General features: G+C 46.1%; 1 protein-coding gene across 1 annotated transcript in view; it reads left to right on the forward strand.

The window, feature by feature from the left end:
• Positions 1 to 22,005, forward strand: part of LOC126210389 (DNA topoisomerase 2-like) — a 173,359-nt gene that overhangs the window by 26,199 nt on the left and 125,155 nt on the right. Inside the window, exons 5-8 of the mRNA XM_049939618.1 lie at positions 13,706 to 13,918; positions 13,990 to 14,163; positions 19,378 to 19,617; positions 19,725 to 19,830. Of these exons, the coding sequence (XP_049795575.1) occupies positions 13,706 to 13,918; positions 13,990 to 14,163; positions 19,378 to 19,617; positions 19,725 to 19,830 (733 nt within the window). The remainder of the gene's footprint in view (positions 1 to 13,705; positions 13,919 to 13,989; positions 14,164 to 19,377; positions 19,618 to 19,724; positions 19,831 to 22,005) is intronic.

Below are 22,005 nucleotides of genomic sequence, written 5' to 3' on the forward strand. Positions count from 1 at the left end.
TTGCGCCCTAAAACTAAAACAAAAAAATAAAAAAACACCCACTATTCCTCAAATTGGGCCTAAACGCCTGATGGGTTGCACAAGTTATGCCCATAGTGCGTACCCATCTGCACCTACGATCATGATGGACTTTCCATGGCACCCGAAATCCAGCACGGTAGCCAGCCCGTTGTGGTGGGGTCGTCATGTACCCTCTAGGTTGTAGCCCCCTGACAACACAGGGATCGTACTACCGATACCTGAGCTGCACCCTCCCCACGTCGGCCAAGGAGTAGATGCCCGTCTCCTTGGGGCATCAGGACTTCCGGCAACGGTCATCCTGCCAGGTGGCCCTTGCTGAGGCTGGGTGGCGCCCGTGGGGAGAGCCCCTGGTCGGAGTGGGTGGTATCGGGGCGGACGTTTCGCAGATGAAACGTCAACATGTATCAGGCCACTCTACGGCCGAGTCTTTTAAAAAGAAAGGTACTGTCTCTGGTTCTGGTTCTCCTGCCCTTTCCCCCTTGGCCACTCCCTGGGAGGAGGGACAGGCCCGCCGGTTTGGGGCGAAGTACTTCCTCCGCTATTTAGTCTGTTCTCGGACCGATGGGGGGACGTTCGCCACCTCCAAGCCCATGTTCTTTGTTCAGCACATTGAGGACATCTTCGGGGAAATCGAGGCTCTCAGTAAAATGCTTTCGGGGTCCATTCTTATAAAGACCACCTCCGCCACACAGTCGGCGGCGCTCCAGGCGTGCGACCGCCTAGGGGATATCCCAGTGTCCATTGTCCCGCATCTGGCACTAAATAGAACGCAGGGGGTTATTTTTCATCGTGACCTCCTGCTGCAATCTGATGAGGAGCTCAGGGCCAACCTGGAGCGCCGAGGCGTGCATTTTGTCCGGCGAGTCCAGCGCGGCCCCAAAGACCGTCGCATCGACACCGGGGCCTTTATCCTCGCCTTCGAGGGGGACGTTCTCCCGGAGAAGGTAAAGGTGATGTGCTACCGGTGCGACGTGCGACCTTACGTCCCGCCTCCTATGCGCTGCTTTCGGTGTTTGCGCTTTGGGCACATGTCGTCACGGTGTGAGGCTGAGCCCCTTTGTGGCGATTGTGAACGTCCTCTTTGTGAGGAACATACATGCACCCCACCACCTCGGTGCGTCAATTGTCCTGGCATCCATTCGCCTAGATCTTTAGACTGCCCCGCGTATCAGAAGGAGAAGAAGATTCAAGAACTAAAAACTTTGGATTGTCTCTTATTCTGAGGCCAGGAAGAAATATGACCGCCTCCATCCCGTGACGTTGACAACTTCGTTTGCCTTAGTCGTGTCCACTCCTTCCACAGTATCCTAACCCCTATCCTGTCCCCCCTCCACCTCCTCACCCCATCCGAGGTCTATGCCTCCGCCTCCCAAATCCCTCCCTTCCAAATCCTCCCTCGCGGCCCCTGCCCCCTCTGCCCCAGGGGCCACCCTTCCTCCTCCTCCCCCTCTGCCGCCTGAGAAGCGATCCTCTTCTCAGGTGTCCATCGGGGAAATGATCCGGACCCTGGGTTCCGAGGTCCGGCGTTCCAAAACGGACGCTGCGCGTGAGGACCTTCTTCGGGTCCAGCCCACCATCCCTGTGCCTCATCGGACTTCCAAGAAGAAGTCTTTATCCCCCTGTCCACCCCGGCATGTTTCGTCTGACGCTCCATCCGCGAGTCGCTGCTCCCGGCCGTCCTCAGTTTTGCCGGGACGCTCTGCTGCCAGGCGCTCAGCTGGCCTCTCGTCGGCGAATGATGCTGCCCCTCCTATGCAACCTGGGAAAGCGGCCGCAGCTGGCGACGACTCGATGGAACAGGATCCGCCTCCCGCCGGTTGTAGCGTTGTTCCCTCGAAACATGGCCCTCCGCGGCCGTCGAGGTGACCCGCTCTTCACCCGTTTCGTTCCCCCGTTTTTTCTGACTAGCGATGGCTTTGTTACATTGGAACATAAGAGGTATTCGATCTAATCGGGAGGAATTACAGTTGCTCCTCCGCCTGCACTGTCCACTCGTCCTTGGTCTCCAGGAAACCAAGTTGCGCCCAACTGTGACCGTATTGCTTTTACCCACTATACCTCGGAGCAGTCTGACCTCACCCCTGCGGATGGTATTCCAGCTCATGGTGGGGTCATGTTGCTCGTTCGGGACGATGTCTATTACCATCCCATCCCATTGACCTCCCCACTCCAAGCAATAGCTGTCCGTATTACTCTTCCTGCCTTTACTTTTTCAGTTTGTACCGTCTACACTCCATCGTCATCCGCAGTTAGTCGGGCTGACATGATGCACCTGATTGTTCAGCTTCCTCCGCCGTTTTTATTGTTTGACGACTTCAATGCCCATCATCCCCTTTGGGGCTCTCCTGCATCCTGTCAGAGGCTCCCTCTTGGCGGATGTCTTCAACCATCTCAATCTTGTCTGCCTCAATACTGGCGCCCCGACTTTCCTCTCGGACTCTACTCATACCTACTCCCACTTGGATCTTTCGATCTGTTCTACCACTCTTGCCAGTCGGTTCGAGTGGTATGTCCTTTCTGACACCTAATCGAGCGACCACTTCCCCTGTGTCGTTCGTCTCCTGCACCACACCCCATCCCCATGTCCTTCAAGCTGGAACATACCGAAAGCTGACTGGGGACTTTACTCCTCCCTGGCGACCTTTCCGGACCACGATTTTCTCAGTTGTGACAGTCAGGTCGAATACCTCACGGCTGTTACCAATGCTGCCGAACGTTCCATTCCTCGTACTACCTCTTCTTCACGTTGCGTTTCCGTCCCCTGGTGGAATGAGGCTTGCAGAGACGCTATCTTTGCTCGACGACGTGCTTTACGCACCTTTCGCCGCCATCCTACGTTGGGGAATTGTATTGGATACAAACGACTCCGAGCGCAATGCCGTAGAGTCATCAAAGACAGCAAAAAAACTTGTTGGGCCTCTTTCACCAGCTCCTTTAACAGTTTTACTCCCTCTTCTGTCATCTGGGGTGGCCTGCGCCGGCTGTTGGGCATTAAGGCCCACTCCTCGGTACCTGGCCTGACTTCAGGTAATGAGGTCCTTGTTGATCCTGTGGATGTCTCCAACGCCTTTGGCCGCTTTTTCGTGGAGGTTTCAAGCTCCGCCCATTACCACCCTGCCTTCCTTCCTAGGAAAGAGGCTCGGCGACCTTCCTTCCACTCGCTGAATCTGGAAACTTATAATGCCCCCTTTAATATGCAGGAACTCGAACGTGCACTTGCACTGTCCCGTTCCTCTGCTCCGGGGCCAGATGCCATTCACGTTCAGATGCTGACACACCTTTCTCCGGCAGGCAAAAGCTTCCTTCTTCGTACCTACAATCGCGTCTGGACCGAAGGTCAGGTCCCCATGCGTTGGCGTGACGCCGTCGTTGTTCCTATACCCAAACCCGGGAAGGATAGACACCTTCCTTCTAGTTACCACCCCATTTCTCTTACAAGCTGTGTCTGTAAGGTGATGGAGCGCATGGTTAACGCTCGGTTAGTTTGGATTCTTGAATCTCGACGGCTACTTACCAATGTTCAATGCGGCTTTTGTCGCCGCCGCTCCGCTGTTGACCACCTTGTGACCTTGTCGACATTCATCATGAACAACTTTTTGCGAAAGCGCCTCAGGGCTCCGTCTTGAGCGTAGCCCTTTTTGCCATAGCGATCAATCCAATTATGGATTGCATTCCACCTAATGTCTCGGGCTCTCTTTTTTTGTCGATGACTTCGCGATCTACTGCAGTGCCCAGAGAACATGCCTCCTGGAGTGCTGCCTTCAGCGTTGTCTAGATAGCCTATACTCATGGAGTGTGGCAAATGGCTTCCGGTTCTCTGAAGAGAAGACGGTTTGCATCAACTTTTGGCGATATAAAGTGTTCCTTCCGCCATCCTTACATCCCCCCCCCCCCCACCCCCCCACCCCCACCCCGCCCTGCGGGTCCGGGGATTAGAATAGGCCCGAGATATTCCTGCCTGTCGTAAGAGGCGACTAAAAGGAGTCCCTCCCCCTCAAGGGGGTAGTTAGTGCCTGCGTCCGGAGACGGACGGTTCCACGACCTCTATTTGCGGTCATTTTGCTTTTTCACTTCTCGTTTCTTCCTTCCTTTGGTTGGTTCCTTTCTTTGCTCTTCTCCACCTCACTGTCTTCCTTACTCTTTTCCTTGTCTTCTTCTCCTTGCCATCTCCTTGCCTTCTTCTCCTTGCCATCTCATTGCCTTCTTCTCCTTGCCATCTCATTGCCTTCTTCTCCTTGCCATCTCATTGCCTCCTTCTCCATGCCTTCTTCTCCTTGCCATCTCATTGCCTCCTTCTCCATGCCTTCTCATTGCCTCCTTCTCCATGCCTTCTCATTGCCTTCTTCTCCTTGCCTTCTCTGGTCTCCGCCTCGGCGTTTGAGACAGTCTGTCCTCCCTCTCCCTCTCTCTCTTCTTTTTCCTCTTCTTCCTTCCTCCCTGTGCGCGCCTGAAGGCCGACCCACGTGTTCGCACGCGTAGCCGGTGACGGGGTAACGCGTAATTCCCCGCCCTGGGTAGACATGTAAGGCACGCACGTACCCCCTGGTAAAGGCCAGGCCCAGGGAGGGGTGATAGCCTGAGCTGATACCTTCTGACCATGCCGATTGGTCCCTCCATCTGTTTCTCGGGAGGTGTGACCTGAGGTGTAAACATTCACCTAAGGCGGGAGTGCCCTCTGAGAGGGTCCCCACAAGGAAGGAGCGCGCCATCGGAGACGCTGGCAATCATGGGGGATTCCTCCGCAATGGATTTCTCTCCATCTCTCTCGACTTCTGCCCAAAAACGGAAACTTGACCAGCCACCAGTGACAAAAGTACTACTGCCTGCCCCACAGTTCCTTGTCGTTTCTCGATCTGAGGACGGAAAGGATTTTTCCTCTGTCAACCCTTTCGTTATCCAGAAGGGCGTAGATGCCATAGCCGGATCTGTCAAATCTTGTACCAGGTTGCGTAACGGTACCTTATTACTAGAAACTGAGAGTGCCTTTCAGGCACAAAAACTGCTTCGGGCCACACTCCTGTACACGTTCCCTGTCCGGGTGGAGGCTCACCGAACTTTGAATTCGTCTCGTGGTGTGGTCTATACTAGATCCCTCGACGGATTGACTGACGAGGAGATTCAGTCTTTCCTCGCTGAGCAGGGCGTGACGGCTGTCCATAGGGTCATGAAAAAGGTCAACAATGACCTTGTACCGACCCGGACACTTTTCTTGACCTTTGATAGTGTTAAGCTGCCATCGCGCATCAAGGCGGGCTACGAGGTTATTTCTGTTCGCCCCTATGTCCCGACACCTACGCGCTGCTACCAGTCTCAGCGTTTCAATCACACTCAACAGTCTTGTTCCAATGCGGCTAAATGTGTCACTTGTGGCAGGGATGCCCATGAGGGTGACAGTCCACCTCAGTCTCCTCGTTGTGTGAACTGTCAGGGTGACCATGCCGCATCCTCCCGCGACTGTCCCGTCTATAAGGAAGAACGCTGTATCCAAGAAATTCGGGTCAAAGAGAAAGTGTCCACCTCGGCTGCTCGCAAGCTACTGGCTAGTAGGAAGCCCACACTGCTCCCAGCGGGGAAATACAGTACTGTCCTCGCCTCGCCTCGGACTACCAGGGAGGTGGCAACACAGACATGCGATCTGACCTTCAGCACCACGGTCGTCCGTTCGGCCAGTGCTAAGATCGCACGGTCGACGTCTCCTCTTCCTCCCATCACCCCACAGACACCAGCCCCTTCATCAGCTTCTGCTAAGACGAAGACTCAGAAGTCAGATGCACGGGCCTTCAAGAAGGAACCGTCCCGTGCAGACTTCCTACGTACCTCGACCTCCCAGCCTTCGACCGGTACTTCCACCAAACGACCTTCCAAGAAGGGTCATAGGAAGCACAGTTCTCCTTCTCCGCCACGGCGCATTTCTTCTCCTGCGCCACCCAGCGGTTGCCGTCCCAGGCCGTCATCCGTTTCGCCTGGCCGCACCGCTGGTAGCTGAACATCTGGCCGTTCACTGGCGGAGGAAGCTCCCCCTCCCGGCCATCTTCCCAAGATGGCCAATGAACCTATAGACCCAATGGACGATGACTGTCCGCCTGCTGATAGCGGCGGCAGTGCTCGCTCGCAGCCAGGCCCTCAGCGGCCTTCGAGGTGACCCATTCTTTCATCTTCATTTTTTCTTCCGATGGCACTTATTCACTGGAATATTCGCAGCATTCGCTCCAACCGAGAGGACTTGAAGTTGCTGCTCCGCTTGTACCGTCCGCTCGCCGTAGCCCTCCAGGAAACGAAGCTACGCCCATGCGATCAAACTGCCTTGGCACACTACACCTCTGTGCGTTTTGACCTACCCCCTGTGGTAGGTATCCCGGCTCATGGAGGGGTTATGTTGCTGGTCCGGGATGATATTTACTACGATCCCATCACGTTGCGCACCGGCCTGAGGCAGTTGCCATCTGCATTACTCTCCCCACTTTTACATTTTCCATTTGTACTGTTTACACTCCATCATCGTCTGCCTTTACCAGGGCAGACATGATGCAACTTATTGCTCAGCTACCTGCACCATTTTTGTTAACTGGAGACTTCAATGCCCACCATCCCCTTTGGGGCTCTCCAGTATCCTGCCCCAGGGGCTCCCTGTTAGCAGACCTTTTCAACCAGCTCAATCTTGTCTGCCTCAATACTGGCGCCCCTACTTTTCTTTCGGACACATCTCACACCTATTCCCATTTAGACCTCTCTATATGTACTCCCCAACTTGCACGCCGGTTTGAGTGGTATGCACTTTCTGATACATATTCGAGCGACCACTTCCCGTGTGTTATCCATCTCCTGCAGCTTACCCCCTCTCCGTGCTCATCTAGTTGGACCATCTCCAAAGCAGACTGGGGGCTCTTCTCTTCCAGGGCGACCTTTCAGGATCAAACCTTCACAAGCTGCGATAGTCAGGTCGCACACCTCACGGAAGTCATTCTCACTGCTGCTGAATATTCCATCCCTCACCCTACTTCTTCTCCACGTCGCGTACCGGTACCCTGGTGGACCGCAGCATGTAGAGACGCTTTACGTGCTCGTCGACGTGCTTTACGCACCTTTAAACGCCACCCTACAGTGGCGAATTGTATCAATTATAAACAATTACGTGCACAGTGTCGTCGTATTATTAAAGAAAGCAAGAAAGCCAGCTGGGCTGCTTTCACAAGCACTTTCAACAGTTTTACTCCTTCTTCTGTTGTCTGGGGTAGCCTGCGCCGGCTATCTGGCACTAAGGTCCACTCACCAGTTTCTGGCTTGACGGTCGCGAATGACGTCCTTGTGGCCCCTGAGGCTGTCTCCAATGCCTTCGGCCGCTTTTTCGCAGAGGTTTCGAGCTCCACTCATTACCACCCTGCCTTCCTCCCCCGCAAACAGGCAGAGGAGGCTAGGCCACCTAACTTCCGCTCCTGGAATCGTGAAAGTTATAATGCCCCATTCACCATGCGGGAACTCGAAAACGCACTTGGCCGATCACGGTCCTCCGCTCCAGGGCCTGATTCTATTCATATTCAGATGCTGAAGAACCTTTCTCCTGCGGGTAAAGGTTTTCTTCTTCGTACTTACAATCGCATCTGGATTGAGGGACATGTTCCCGCATTCTGGCGCGAGTCTATTGTTGTCCCGATTCCTAAGCCGGGGAAGGACAAGCACTTGCCTTCCAGTTATCGACCCATCTCGCTTACCAGCTGTGTCTGTAAAGTGATGGAGCGAATGGTTAACTCTCGTTTGGTTTGGCTGCTCGAGTCTCGACGCCTACTTACCAATGTACAATGTGGATTTCGTAGGCGCCGGTCTGCTGTTGACCATCTGGTTACCTTGTCGACCTTCATTATGAATAACTTCTTGCGGAAGCGCCCAACCGCGGCTGTGTTCTTTGATTTGGAGAAGGCTTACGACACCTGTTGGAGGGCGGGCATTCTCCGCACCATGCATACATGGGGCCTTCGCGGTCGCCTCCCTCTTTTTATTCGTTCCTTTTTAATGGATCGACAGTTCAGGGTGTGTGTGGGTTCTGTCCTGTCAGACACCTTTCGCCAGGAGAATGGGGTGCCACAGGGCTCAGTTTTGAGCGTCGCTCTCTTCGCCATAGCGATCAATCCAATAATGGATTGCCTCCCAGCTGATGTATCAGGCTCCCTTTTCGTGGACGATTTTACCATCTATTGCAGCACGCAGCGTACGTGTTTCCTGGAGCGCTGTCTTCAGCGTTCTCTTGACCGTCTTTACTCCTGGAGTGTCGCCAATGGCTTCCGTTTTTCTGCCGATAAGACGGTCTGTATTAACTTCTGGCGCTACAAAGAGTTTCTCCCACCGTCCTTACGACTGTCCCGTTGCTCTCCCTTTCGTGAAGACAACAAAATTTTTAGGTCTTACATTTGACAGGAAACTTAGTTGGTCTCCTCATGTGTCATATTTGGCTGCCCGTTGTACCCGTTCTCTAAATGTCCTCCGTGTTCTCAGTGGTATGTCGTAGGGAGTGGATCGTACCGTCCTACTTCGCCTATATCGGTCGATCGTCCGCTCCAAGCTGGATTATGGGAGCTTCGTATACTCCTCTGCACGGCCATCCATCTTACGCCGCCTCAACTCCATACAACATCGGGGTTTACGACTTGCGGTCGGAGCGTTTTATACTAGTCCAGTCGAGAGTCTTCATGCTGACGCTGGTGAGTTGCCACTCACCTACCGGCGCGATATACTGCTTTGTCGGTATGCCTGTTGGCTACTGGCAATGCCCGTCCACCCGTCTTATCGTTCCTTTTTTGATGACTCTCTCGACTGTCAATACGGGTGGTATGTCTCTGCCCTGCTACCCCCTGGAGTTCGCTTTCGTCGCCTCCTTCAACACCTTAATTTTTCACTCCCTGCAACCTTTCGAGTGGGCGAGAGCCACACGCCACCTTGGCTCCAGGCTCAGGTTCGCGTCCACCTTGACCTCTGCTCGCTCCCAAAGGAGGTTACCTCCGGTTCAGTCTACCACTCCCGTTTTGTCGAACTTCGTTCGAAGTTCATTAATATGACCTTCATTTATACAGATGGCTCTCAGACCAATGACGGGGTCGGGTGTTCTTTTATTGTCGGGGCACAAAGTTTCAAATACCGGCTCCATGGCCATTGTTCGGTCTTCACAGCTGAGCTCTTTGCCCTCTACCAGGCTGTTCTTTACATCTGCCGCCACCGACATTCTGCATATGTCATCTGCTCCGATTCCCTGAGCGCTATCCAGAGCCTCAGTGATCCGTACCCGGTTCACCCTTTCGTGCACCGGATCCAACGCTCTCTTCAGCAGCTGGTGGACGTCGGTTCTCCGGTTAGCTTTATGTGGGTTCCTGGCCATGTCGGTATCCCTGGGAACGAAGCTGCAGATGCCGCGGCCAAGGCTGCAGTCCTCCAGCCTCGGACAGCTTCTTGTTGTGCCCTTCGTCAGATTGTAGCAGGGTCATTTGTCGGCGCATTTTATCGCTGTGGCATGCCGATTGGGCTGCACGTACAGCCAACAAGCTTCGGGCCTTGAAACCTCTTCCCGTGGCTTGGACGTCCTCCTCACGCCCTTCTCGGTGGGAGGAGGTAGTTTTGGCCCGGTTACGAATTGGACACTGCCGGTTCAGCCATCGCCATCTGCTGACAGCTGCGCCGGCACCGTTCTGCCCATGTGGGCAATTGCTGACGGTCCGCCACATTTTAACGTCCTGTCCGGATTTTAACACACTGCGTCTTGATCTTGGCCTGCCATGTACTCTAGAAGCCATTTTAGCGGATGACCCACGAGCAGCTGCTCGCGTTCTTCACTTTATCAATTTGACAACCCTCTCTAAGGACATTTGATTATGCTGTTTTCTTTTTTTTAATCCTATGCCTGTCAGTCTGTCTTTTATCGTGTTTTCCGTTTCGTTGCTGTTTTAAACTTGTGACTCGCGGTGCATTCCTAACGTAGTCTGGGCGCTAATGACCGTTGAAGTTGTGCGCCCTAAAACCACGAAACAAAAAAACAAAAAAAAATCCTTACATCTCGGTCCCGTTGTTCTCCCCTTTGTGGAAACAATTAAGTTTCTAGGGCTCACACTGGACAGGAAACTTTGTTGGTCTCTGCACGTCTCTTATTTGGCTGCCTGTTGTACACGTTCCCTTAATGTCCTCAGAGTTCTTAGTGGTTCATCTTGGGGAGCGGATCGCACTGTCCTGCTTCGCTTGTATTGGTCCATAGTCCGATCAAAGCTGGATTATGGGAGCCTCGTCTATTCGTCTGCTTGGCCATCCCTCTTACGCCGTCTCAACTCCATCCACCATAGGGGGTTACGACTTGCGACCGGAGCATTCTACACTAGTCCCGTCGAGAGTCTTTATGCTGAAGCTGCCGAATTACCATTGACCTACCGGCGCGACGTACTGCTTTGTCGGTATGCCAGCCGGCTGTTGTCAATGCCCGACCACCCCTCTTATCAGTCCTGCTTCGCCGATTCTCTCGACCGTCAGTATGGGTTGTATGTGTCTGCCCTGCTGCCCCCTGGAGTCCGCTTTCGTCGCCTGCTTCGACAATTGGATTTTGCCCTCCCTACCACCTTCAGAGAGGGTGAGAGCCCGACACCACCTTGGCTCCAGGCTCCGGTTCATATTTATCTCGACCTCAGCTCACTCCCAAAGGAGGGTACTCCGGCTGCAGTGTATTGCTCACGGTTTGTCGAACTTCGTGCTCGACTTGCCGGTCGCACCTTTATTTACACCGATGGCTCAAAAACTGACGATGGTGTCGGCTGTGCCTTTGTCATCGGGGCCGTCACCTTTAAATACCGGCTCCTCGACCAATGTTCCAGCTTTACGGCCAAGCTTTTTGCTCTCCATCAGGCCGTTCAGTATGCCCGCCGCCACCGCCATTCACCGTATGTGCTCTGCTCTGATTCACTCAGTGCTCTTCAGAGCCTTGGAGCTCCATATCCGGTCCATCCCTTGGCGCAACGGATCCAGCAGTCCCTCCATTCTTTTGCTGCAGATGGCTCTCCTGTCAGCTTTCTGTGGCCATGTAGGAGTGCCTGGGAATGAGGCTGCTGATGCTGCAGCCACGGGTGCAGTCCTCCTACCTCGGCCAGCCTCCCATTGTGTCCCGTCATCTGACGTTCGTGGGGTTGTTCGTAAGAGGCTTGTCATTGTGGTGGGATACTTGGTCATCACTTCAAGGCAACAAGCTCCGGGCAGTAAAACCGTTCCCAACTGCTTGGACAACCTCCTCCCGACCATCTCGGCGAGAAGAGGTCCTTCTGACCAGGTTGCGGATTGGGCATTGCCGGTTTAGCCACCGCTACCTGCTCTCCGGTGACCCAGCCCCGCAGTGCACTTGTGGTCATGCATTAACAGTGCGCCATGTTTTATTGTCATGTCCCCGTTTTAGTCAATCTCGTGTTGTCCTGTCTCTGCCATCTACTTTACAGGATATTTTAGCTGATGATGCTCGAGCAGCTGCTCGTGTTCTTCGTTTCATTACTTTGACTGGCTTGTCCAAAGACATCTAACTCTTTCACTTATTTTATCTGCATCGTTGTAAGAACTTTCTGGTCCCCCCACCCCCCCCCACCCCCCCCACCCCCCTTGAGTTTTACTAGATTCTATGTGCTCTAACAATTGTGACTGGGTGCTAATGACCTCAGTAGTTGAGCGCCAAAAAAAAAAAAAAAAATTCCACTGCTAGCTACTACTAGATTATAGGGACACGCTCAGTGGGTCACTTCAAAAAATGCTGTTAACATTTCATGCGGAGTAATTTGGATGTGTCCACTGTGAGGTAGAAATGGAAGATGCTGCCGGCAGCTGACTTTTAAGTGACCAATGACTGAACTGGGTCGGACAGTGGGTGTTGTAGCCCTGAATTTAAATTCACTTATTCACCTAACCACAGCTTCGTGATGTACAATGTATCAAAGAAAACGGCCATATCCAAGAAAACAGCCACCAGCAATCTGCGGCAGAACCAAAATCGCTATCACGTTGTTTGTACCATTTAAGACCACATCTACGAGCAAACTCTAGACAGAAGAATTTGTTTCAGCGGTAAAAGCAAACTGTTAATTTCTCCTGTCATGGGTTAGTTGAAATTATCCTCATTGAAATGAAATGATTTTATGGCATTGATGGCTGCTGAGTTGGCTACACAGCATGCTGCATTACCAGCTGATGAGCAGTCTGTTTGGTATTTGGTTGCATATTATAGGGGACACAAGCAGATTCCAAATGAAAAAAGAATGAGGGGAAGAAAATGAGCAAATAAAAAAGTGAGTACGAAGATGAAAATGACATAGTGAAGTATTACAAATAAATAAATTTGAACCAGTTAATCGAATAAAAATTATAGTTGTGTAGACCTAAAGTGTCGACTGCACACAGACCATTCTATTGCCACGCAACTGCATTGAGAAGGTTCCGATGTGATCACCAGTGGAAAGAGCAGGCAGTGCCACACCTTCAGGGAGACAGGCTTCAGAGCCATGAATCAGGGCTAATTTAACCAGCCGCCCATTGCTCGTCGGCCCAGTTCGGTGGCAGACTTACAGAGCATCAGTACTGAATAATAGGACATTACTTAGCTTGCATTCTGCAAATAATGATATAAAGTAATTGTTTGCAGGAGGCAAAGGACTCGTGAGAAGATAATTTTTTAGAAATAAACTTTTCTATTAATTAATAGGGGACACAAGCAGATTCCAAATGAAAAAAGAATGAGGGGAAGAAAATGAGCAAATAAAAAAGTGAGTACGAAGATGAAAATGACATAGTGAAGTATTACAAATAAATAAATTTGAACCAGTTAATCGAATAAAAATTATAGTTGTGTAGACCTAAAGTGTCGACTGCACACAGACCATTCTATTGCCACGCAACTGCATTGAGAAGGTTCCGATGTGATCACCAGTGGAAAGAGCAGGCAGTGCCACACCTTCAGGGAGACAGGCTTCAGAGCCATGAATCAGGGCTAATTTAACCAGCCGCCCATTGCTCGTCGGCCCAGTTCGGTGGCAGACTTACAGAGCATCAGTACTGAATAATAGGACATTACTTAGCTTGCATTCTGCAAATAATGATATAAAGTAATTGTTTGCAGGAGGCAAAGGACTCGTGAGAGATAATTTTTTAGAAATAAACTTTTCTATTAATTAATAGGGGACACAAGCAGATTCCAAATGAAAAAAGAATGAGGGGAAGAAAATGAGCAAATAAAAAAGTGAGTACGAAGATGAAAATGACATAGTGAAGTATTACAAATAAATAAATTTGAACCAGTTAATCGAATAAAAATTATAGTTGTGTAGACCTAAAGTGTCGACTGCACACAGACCATTCTATTGCCACGCAACTGCATTGCGCGCGCTGTTTCCAGTGTGTTATCGTGTGATGAAATATGAAATAAAAGAAAGGACCCAGGATTTGGGATCTGGACACATCAAGAAAGCAAACTTGACAAGGAATTGGAAGTGAACTAATTACTTGTTTTATAGCAGTTTGGCAATGTTGAATGGCGTGGGAGTCATGTTGAGCGCTCTGGAGGAAACCAACTCACTCACGAAGGGTCAACTAACAAATAATTTTAATTTAACTACAATGTTTTAGGGAGTTCAGTGTTGCTAAAATTTATTTTTCTGCTTATATAAATATACATATTTTTAATTTACAGGTTTGGGCAAATAATATGGGCAAGACATCTGACCCAAAGATTAAGGATTTTACTGGAGAAGATTATACAAAAGTCACATTTTCTCCCGATCTTACAAAATTCAAAATGGAAGCTCTGGATAATGATATAGTGGCTCTGATGTCGAGAAGAGCTTACGATATTGCTGCATCCACGAGGGGTGTCAAAGTTATGCTGAATGGAAAACGTTTGCCAGTATGTATTAGTTTATTTGCTGTGACTATTCTAGTAACTGCAGGCACTTACACTGTATTCTTTAACTGCAGGTAAAGAACTTCAAAGATTATGTGGAACTTTATTTAAAAAATAAAGAAGATGAGACTGGTAATCCTCTGCAAATAGTGTATGAGCAGGTGAATGAGAGGTGGGAAGTGGCGATAACTATTTCGGACAGAGGATTTCAACAAGTTTCATTTGTGAACAGCATTGCTACAACAAAGGTACGTGGCATTAGTACACACTATAGTCAGATCCATGGATGATGGCGGTTCGTGCAGATTAAGAAACGGACGGCAATTGCGCTGTTGTCGGTTTCTTGAGATATGCACGTACACATGCACTTAGCCTGACAAGTGCGTGTCGTGCAAATTATGTCTCTGACTTGCTTTTGTAGAATTTCACTTACCACGATCAGGGATAACTCAAAATAAACGGAATAAAAAATTCATGAAATAACTCGCTATGGCCATGTTTAATGCTTGCATTGGGTATGACATTCACAGCAGTGTGTTCAGAACATTCCTGAATGCTCATTCGGCTGTCTGAGAATGCGTGATGTCGGTGTGTGGAATGAGCCCAAACTTGACCGCCATTGTTCGTGACTCCAACTATAGTCACATTGTTTAGCTGCACCAGGCAAATGCTTTGTATGCAGAAATTAGCATCTTTTGAATGCTGTGCTTACAGTGTGCACACTCTCAGCTTCTTGATTGCATGGATTCTGATTTCTTAAGACCCAGAGGTAGTGCTCTGGTGATGTGTGCTTCATTGCTGCCAGTCTTATCAACCAGTGCAGTGTGTAGCAACATTAAAGTAGTTGTTTGAATGCGGTTTCTTATTTCAATGCCGTGAAGTGGCTGGACGTATCATTTCTTTGGTCATTGCATCATACAGTATAAATAAGTGAAAGATAAATGATAATTAGAACATTTATCTGCAGAAAGGGATTCAGATATAAATAAAATTAGATCTACACTGTATTCAAATTATTTGTGGTAAAAAAAGTTGTTTTGCAGTAAATTATACTATAAACAATACTTTCTGGTTCCTGAATACCTAATTTTGTAAACTCATTAGATTTCTTTTTAAGGTGTCTGACAGCATGGAACACAATACAGGCCAGGACACTATTGCAGAAGCAATGAAGAAACCATGCCAGGTTTAAGATAATGTAAAACCTCCAAGGAGGTGTTTTACAGAAATTTAAAATTTCCAAACAGAGTCTTGTCATGTATAAAGTATACCAGTGACAAGACACAATCAGTACCATCACTGTGCGGTAACAGTAGCAATGAGTGCCACTAAAGCATTGTTACTCTAGACGGTTTTTCGAAATTCCTTCACAGAGATGACAAAGTAAATATTCCAGAATATGAATCAACAGAAGCTGCCAATACGAGTGACTTAAAATAGAAACCCCCAGTATAGCAAAGCAACTAGAGTCCTGTCCAGATAATGTACCAATTAGGTTCCTTTTGCAGTACAGTGGTGTAAGAGCTACTTACCAGTCATATACAACCACTTGCACAAAGAAAGCTGCACAGCTCATACCAGCACACAAGAAAGGAAATATCGTATGTTTGTGAACATAGGCCACACTTTTTTCCTAAATTTTGGCTTGAAAAATCATGGTGCAGCCTATAATGATTTTTTACCCTCCAATCACAAACTGCCAATTTCAAAATGGCATACATGTATTTTGTGGTTTGAAATTGATACTGTTATTTATTACCGCAATTACTTTTGTAAACCATGAAAGACAAGGGGAGAAAATAGCGGAAAAACTAACGCTTTGTTGGTGAACACAGCTGTGTATTTGTTCACTCTTCCCCTGCATTTCACTGTAATCTGTTTGGTATATCAAGATACTGGTGTTTGGTCTGTGTTCCCTATTTGGCGAAGCAAATAAAAACTTTTGTGTCGGAGTTGGATCATGTAATGCTGGAAAGATATTAGACTGTTTTCGTAAGCTGTAGGCCAGTTTTTACGCAATTACGTTCTGCGACAGACATTATTTCATTGCATAAATCACTGAACCTGCCCCTATTAAACTTAAAATTCTGTTGGTGAAATGTTTCAGCTGTCAGTTTGAACAGTTTGTTGTGGCAGCATATCCAAATTTCCTGTTTTGAACTACAGAATTGAGGATGTCAACTAACTCTTGTAAGAGTTTGTCTTCACTTGCACGCCACTGACAAACGTCTATATGATACCTATGTCCAACTTTCCACTTTCTTTGTTACTTTGCATAATGTGTAGCTAACTTGAAGTTGGTCTGTTCTTGCGTAGTGTTGCCAACATAATTTGTCTGCATCATGTACATAGTAGTAATGCTCGTAATATGAAATTAAATAGTGTGGCCTGTGTTAATGATTTACTTTTTACTATAACCTCACATCAGAAGTTTAGGTGCAGCCAGTATTTGCATGCAGCCTATATTTGTGCAAATGCAGACAAATACCACTGATGTTGATTTGCAGTAAGATTTTGGAATGTTTTGTTCGAACATTGAGTCACCTCAAAGAAAATGTGTTAACAACCCATTCAGAAAATATTCTTCCTGTGAAACACAACTGTTTCTTTGTTCTCATAAGGTAATGAATGCCATTGACAGAGGAATTTTGTAGTAATTGGTGGGAACTAGGGTGAAACAGATTTCTCATGTTCCCCAAGAAAATGTTACAGGCCATTTGCTGTTTTTGATCCGTATAAACAGATATAGGAGACAACCTGAGCAGTGCTGTTGTGCAAAATGATTTAGGCAAGATATCTGTATGGTGCAGAAAGTAGCAGTTGACTCTACATAATAAAATGTCATCTACAAGAGTATTAAAAGGAGTCTGTTGAATTTCATTTACACTATAAATCACACGAGTACCTGGTGGTTACAGTTATGAGAAACTTAAATTGGAATGATAAGGATAATGTTGTATGTAAGGTGAGCTGAAGATTGCATTTTATAGGCAGAACTCTTAGAAGATGCTACAAATCCACAAGTGATTGTAAAATAGGCTTTCGTCTCTGCTGGTGTTGCTATGTGATATGATATCTTTACCAGTTAAATTGATGCACAGCATCAAGAGTTTGTAGGAAATCTTGTTTTGTGCCATCTTCAAATAGGGAAGAGATTGAGTTGGGTGGCAGTCATTAAATTAAAACATTTCTACTCTAGATGCAAACTGTTTTTTCGACTCCCACCTACATAGTTAGAAATGACCATTGTAATAAGAGAAATTGGAGTTACAATAGAAAGATTTAAGTGTTAATCTTTCCCATGTGCTGTTAGAGTGGAATGGTAGAGAAATAGTCTGAAAGTGTTTCATGAACCCTCTGCCAAGCAGTTAATTGTGAATTGCAGAATAGTCAAAGACCACCACATCTCCACCTCAGTATATTTTGTTACTTTTCTGTTTTTTCCTTTGCTGTGTTCTTGGTTTTACAGCCTGCAACAGATGATACCACAAGAGGCCAGATTGGCTATCCATGCTTTTATTGTTGTGGGATGTTGAGGTTTGTTATTAAAGGGTGCTTCATCCGTCAACTGCTATTTTGCTTAGGAAGTAGCAGAATTCCTCCACTTTGTCTACTTCGTGCTCCCCATTTGTGATAAGTTCATTGGTAGTCTTATTTTTGCTGTTCCTCATTTTTGCCTTTTTTAAAACTATCAAACCATGTTATGTACATTCAATTCAACAAATCCAGCAATTTTTTACTTTTGTCAAGAACAGCAGTGTTGCCAGAAAACTTTATACTTGTTATCCTCACTCCCAAAATTGTAATCATCTGCTGAGTCTCTCATTTATGTCCTTTCAAATTCAATGTACAAAGGGAAAAGTAGAGGAAGAAGATTGCAGTCTTGCCTCCCTCCCATTTCAAGCTAAACAATTATTTCTTGGTCTTCCATTGTTAAAATTCACTCTTCACTCTTGTATATACTGTTTATTACCTGTCTTGCCCCACAGCTTGCACCAATTTTCTGTGGGAATTTAAATGTCTTGCACTGCTTTACATTGTCAGACTCTTTATAGATTAACATAATCTACGTAGGTCTCTCCATTTTTACTCATTGTGTATCCAGGAATGTTCATTTTTAGCAAACAGATACTGTGTGCTTTCTCTCATATAAAAAAAATTAACCTTCCTAAGTTTTTCAGACAGTAGACTTCCCATATTATTAGTTCTACAGTATACTATTGTTGACTGTTTAATATCTCAAAACTGTATAAAATAGTTTTGTTCAGCCATCGCTTAAAGCTTCCAATAAAACATGGGAAATCTGTCAAAATAAATTCTTCAAGCCGTGTAAGTTATTTGCACACTTTACCAACAAAATATTTTTCACACTTTGCAGTAATGAGATTTCATAGTTAAAACATGTTGCAGTAGTGATGAACATTAGGTGTCTTTTCAGCAAGTTCAAAGACACACATATTTCCTGTACCAAAGAATAGACGAAACTTCTTACTCGGACAACTTTTCATTACTTCTGTTTTTTCAAGAACTACAATAATAATGGTTACAGGAAATGAGAACGAAAGGTCTTTATGTTCTGGTGATCACTGGCACTCTGTTATGTTACTCAAACTGGCCCGGTGTTCCTGAGTATATGAAGCTGTGTTGCTCTGATCTCTATATGTTCAACATAATAATAAACATTTTGTAGTTATTTCCCAAATCATAGAGAGTAAAAACCTCATTGAATGTTATACAAAGAAATATTTCTTATGTCATTCAGGTGGCAATACAGGCATGTTCAAATATTTTGTCACACAGAAAAGTGCTTTTGCTTTTCCTATCTTAACTGAATACTTAACAGGTCCTCGAATTTATATTCCTTTCTTCTGTATGCAATTTTGTGGTTGCTTGTGTGAATGAATGGTATGTGTACCTGTGTGTTTCCTGACGAAGGCTGTGGTCAAAAGCTTAAGGGTAATTGTCTTTTAATTGTGCTTGTCTGCAACTTAACAAGTCACCTTTATGATAAGTAGCAATGTATCCTTTCCTTACATTGACATTCCAACTGGGAGTTTCCTTTGTTTGTTCTTGAATTCTCTTTCATTAGGAAGTATGTTTGCATCACTGATGGCCAAATGTATTAATTTCCCACTCACAAATCTTTGATTCAGAGGGTGACATTGCAATATTGTTGATACACATGTTTAAACGTGAAAGAAGTATCGCAGTTTTTGGACTCTGTCTCCTCTCATTCTTACAACAAGTAGATCTTCCATCCTGGGAACCGAGTGACCTGCTGCTTCTTTCTATCCATCTTCCCTTTTAACAGGCTTGAAAACTACAAAACTAGAAATCAGTACTGAAATTTCACCTTCTAGAGGTGAAGTACTGGCGTTAAATTATTTCTTTTATTTCAGTACTTTTCAAAATGAAAATAATTAACATATTTTGCTGTTAATCTCATGGTTTTGCATTTTCAGGGTGGTAGACACGTAGATCATGTTTCTGATCTGATTGTAAAGCAATTAATTGAGACACTAAAGAAGAAGAATAAAAATGGTATTCAGATCAAACCTTTCCAAGTTAAAAATCACATGTGGCTCTTCGTAAACTGTCTTATTGTGAATCCGACATTTGATTCACAGACGAAGGAAAATATGACTTTGCAGGCAAAAAGTTTTGGATCGAAATGTCCACTTTCAGAGAAATTCATCAACACTGTGAGTAGTAAAACATACAAATACTTGAGTATTGAAATTTTAAGTAATGGAGTGCGCAGTTTTAAAATTTCTGTGTTGATTAATCTTCGCATTTTCCTCTCCCATAGGTGCTTAAATCTGGCATTGTTGAGTCTATTCTGTTGTGGGCAAAAGCAAAAGCTGATTCTCTCTTGACAAAAAATTGCAGCAAAAAGAAACAATCAAGACTCACAGGTATGTTGTTACTTTTTAAGTTTTGAATGTAAAAAAAACTGAGTCATGTGCAGTCTGTTCCTTCAGGACTGTTTTTTTAATATGTTGTGGGTTGTACCTATTACCTGTATCATCCTTTATTAGGTACTTGTATTAAGAATTTTTTTGCAAATAGATAATATTTTGCATGCTGTTATCCGTCATAGTAATCTAAAGACTTTGGACCACTAATAATTTGTCTGACTACAGTCAACCTAAATGATCGTAAATTTGTGTGTAGCTCTCCTTAAAGCACCAACCGTGTTAAGTATGAGAATGATGACTGTCTCTGTTATCCTATGATTAGTCTCATGTCTTAGCGGCTCATTCAGGAGCAGTACTTAATGGGCTTAAGTCTCTCTCTGAATTCTTCACTTACAACTGGCTTCTGGAATTTTATAGGTACATGTGCTGTATTTGAACTAGATTTGTTGTAGCATTTACCTGAAACTTTTATACTCATTGTGCCTCGTTGGTGATGTGTTACACATTTGAGATAGCCTGTTTCAAAATTTAAATGCAGTAGTCAGAAATTATTAAATTTCTGTTATTTTTTCATGGCATTACCTGGACAAAATACATAGCACCACAACTGATGGTTTTAGGCATAGAAAAGTTAGGTTATATGCCTTTGTGGGAAGATTTCATTTTGTGGCCTGTTAAAGATCTAGCCACCAGTGCACAACACAGAGCTGTAGAACGTAGTGCTTATTGTTGTCAGAATCAAATTTTCTCCCTACAGTGGAATGTTCACTGATATGAAACTTCCTTGCTGATAAAAACTGTGTGCTGGACAGAGACTCTAACCTGGGACATTTTCCTACGAAAGGCAAAGGTCCCGAGTAAGTCTTGTCCCGGCACACAGTTTTATCTGCCAGGAAGTTTCACTTATTGTTGTACTGCAGTTATTTTTGGGCACTTCATGAGTTCTGTTTAATCCTCAAGCTGTGTGAAGTCTTTCCTACATGTACTCTGCAGACCACAGTGAAGTGTATGGCAGAGGGTGCTTCTCATTGCCTGCTTATTGCTACAGAAATTGTCAAAAGGTTCTTGCCAAATTGTCTATACATTGTTTGTATCTGATGTCTTCTTTATATATGAAGTGAGGTTGAGAATAGCAAAGACCAGAAACAGCAAATTTTCATAACTAGCATATGTGGGTGCACGAAAATCCTTGTGGCACAACTCTGGCAACCATGACAACCAGCAGTTTAAAATTAACATGCTGTCGATAATTGATGATTGCTGGGAAAAGTACATATTACCTTACTATTTATTTATTTATTTATTTATTCATGCATCCTTAGAACATTCAGCACCAACAGTATGTCAGACAAATTACAGAATGATATCAATATAATAGAGGGAAAAATTCCACGTGGGAAAAATATATCTAAAAACAAAGATGATGTGACTTACCGAACGAGAGCGCTGGCAGGTCGATACCTACACAAACACACACACACACACACACACACACACACACACACACACACACACACACAAAATTCAAGCTTTCGCAACAAACTGTTGCCTCATCAGGAAAGAGGGAAGGAGAGGGAAAGACGAAAGGATGTGGGTTTTAGGGAGAGGGTAAGGAGTCATTCCAATCCCGGGAACGGAAAGACTTACCTTAGGGGGGAAAAAAGGACAGGTATACACTCGTGTGCACACACACACACACACACACACACACACACACACATATCCATCCACACATATACAGACACAAGCAGATATATTTAAAGACAAAGAGTCTTTCGTCTTTCCCTCTCCTTCCCCTCTTTCCTGATGAGGCAACAGTTTGTTGCGAAAGCTTGAATTGTGTGTGTGTGTGTGTGTGTGTGTGTGTGTGTGTGTGTGTGTGTGTGTGTGTGTCTCTATCGACCTGCCAGCGCTTTCGTTTGGTAAGTCACATCATCTTTGTTTTTAGATATAAATTACAGAATGATATATACATATATAAAGACATACAAAAGTAAGACAGGATTAGGTGAGGATAGGGAAGGAAGTTAGTCATATCATCAATGGAACCATACCTCATATGTATGCCAATCTAAGAGGACTTCATTCAAACTAGTCTTCCAAATAAGAGGAGGCAAGTGGTTTGTGAGTGATAAGACTCCAAAATTCTTCTGCCGCTGCCAAAAGTGCACC

Source organism: Schistocerca nitens, chromosome 10 (genome assembly GCF_023898315.1).
Source record: "Schistocerca nitens isolate TAMUIC-IGC-003100 chromosome 10, iqSchNite1.1, whole genome shotgun sequence".
In the NCBI taxonomy this organism is placed as follows: Eukaryota; Metazoa; Arthropoda; class Insecta; order Orthoptera; family Acrididae; genus Schistocerca; species Schistocerca nitens.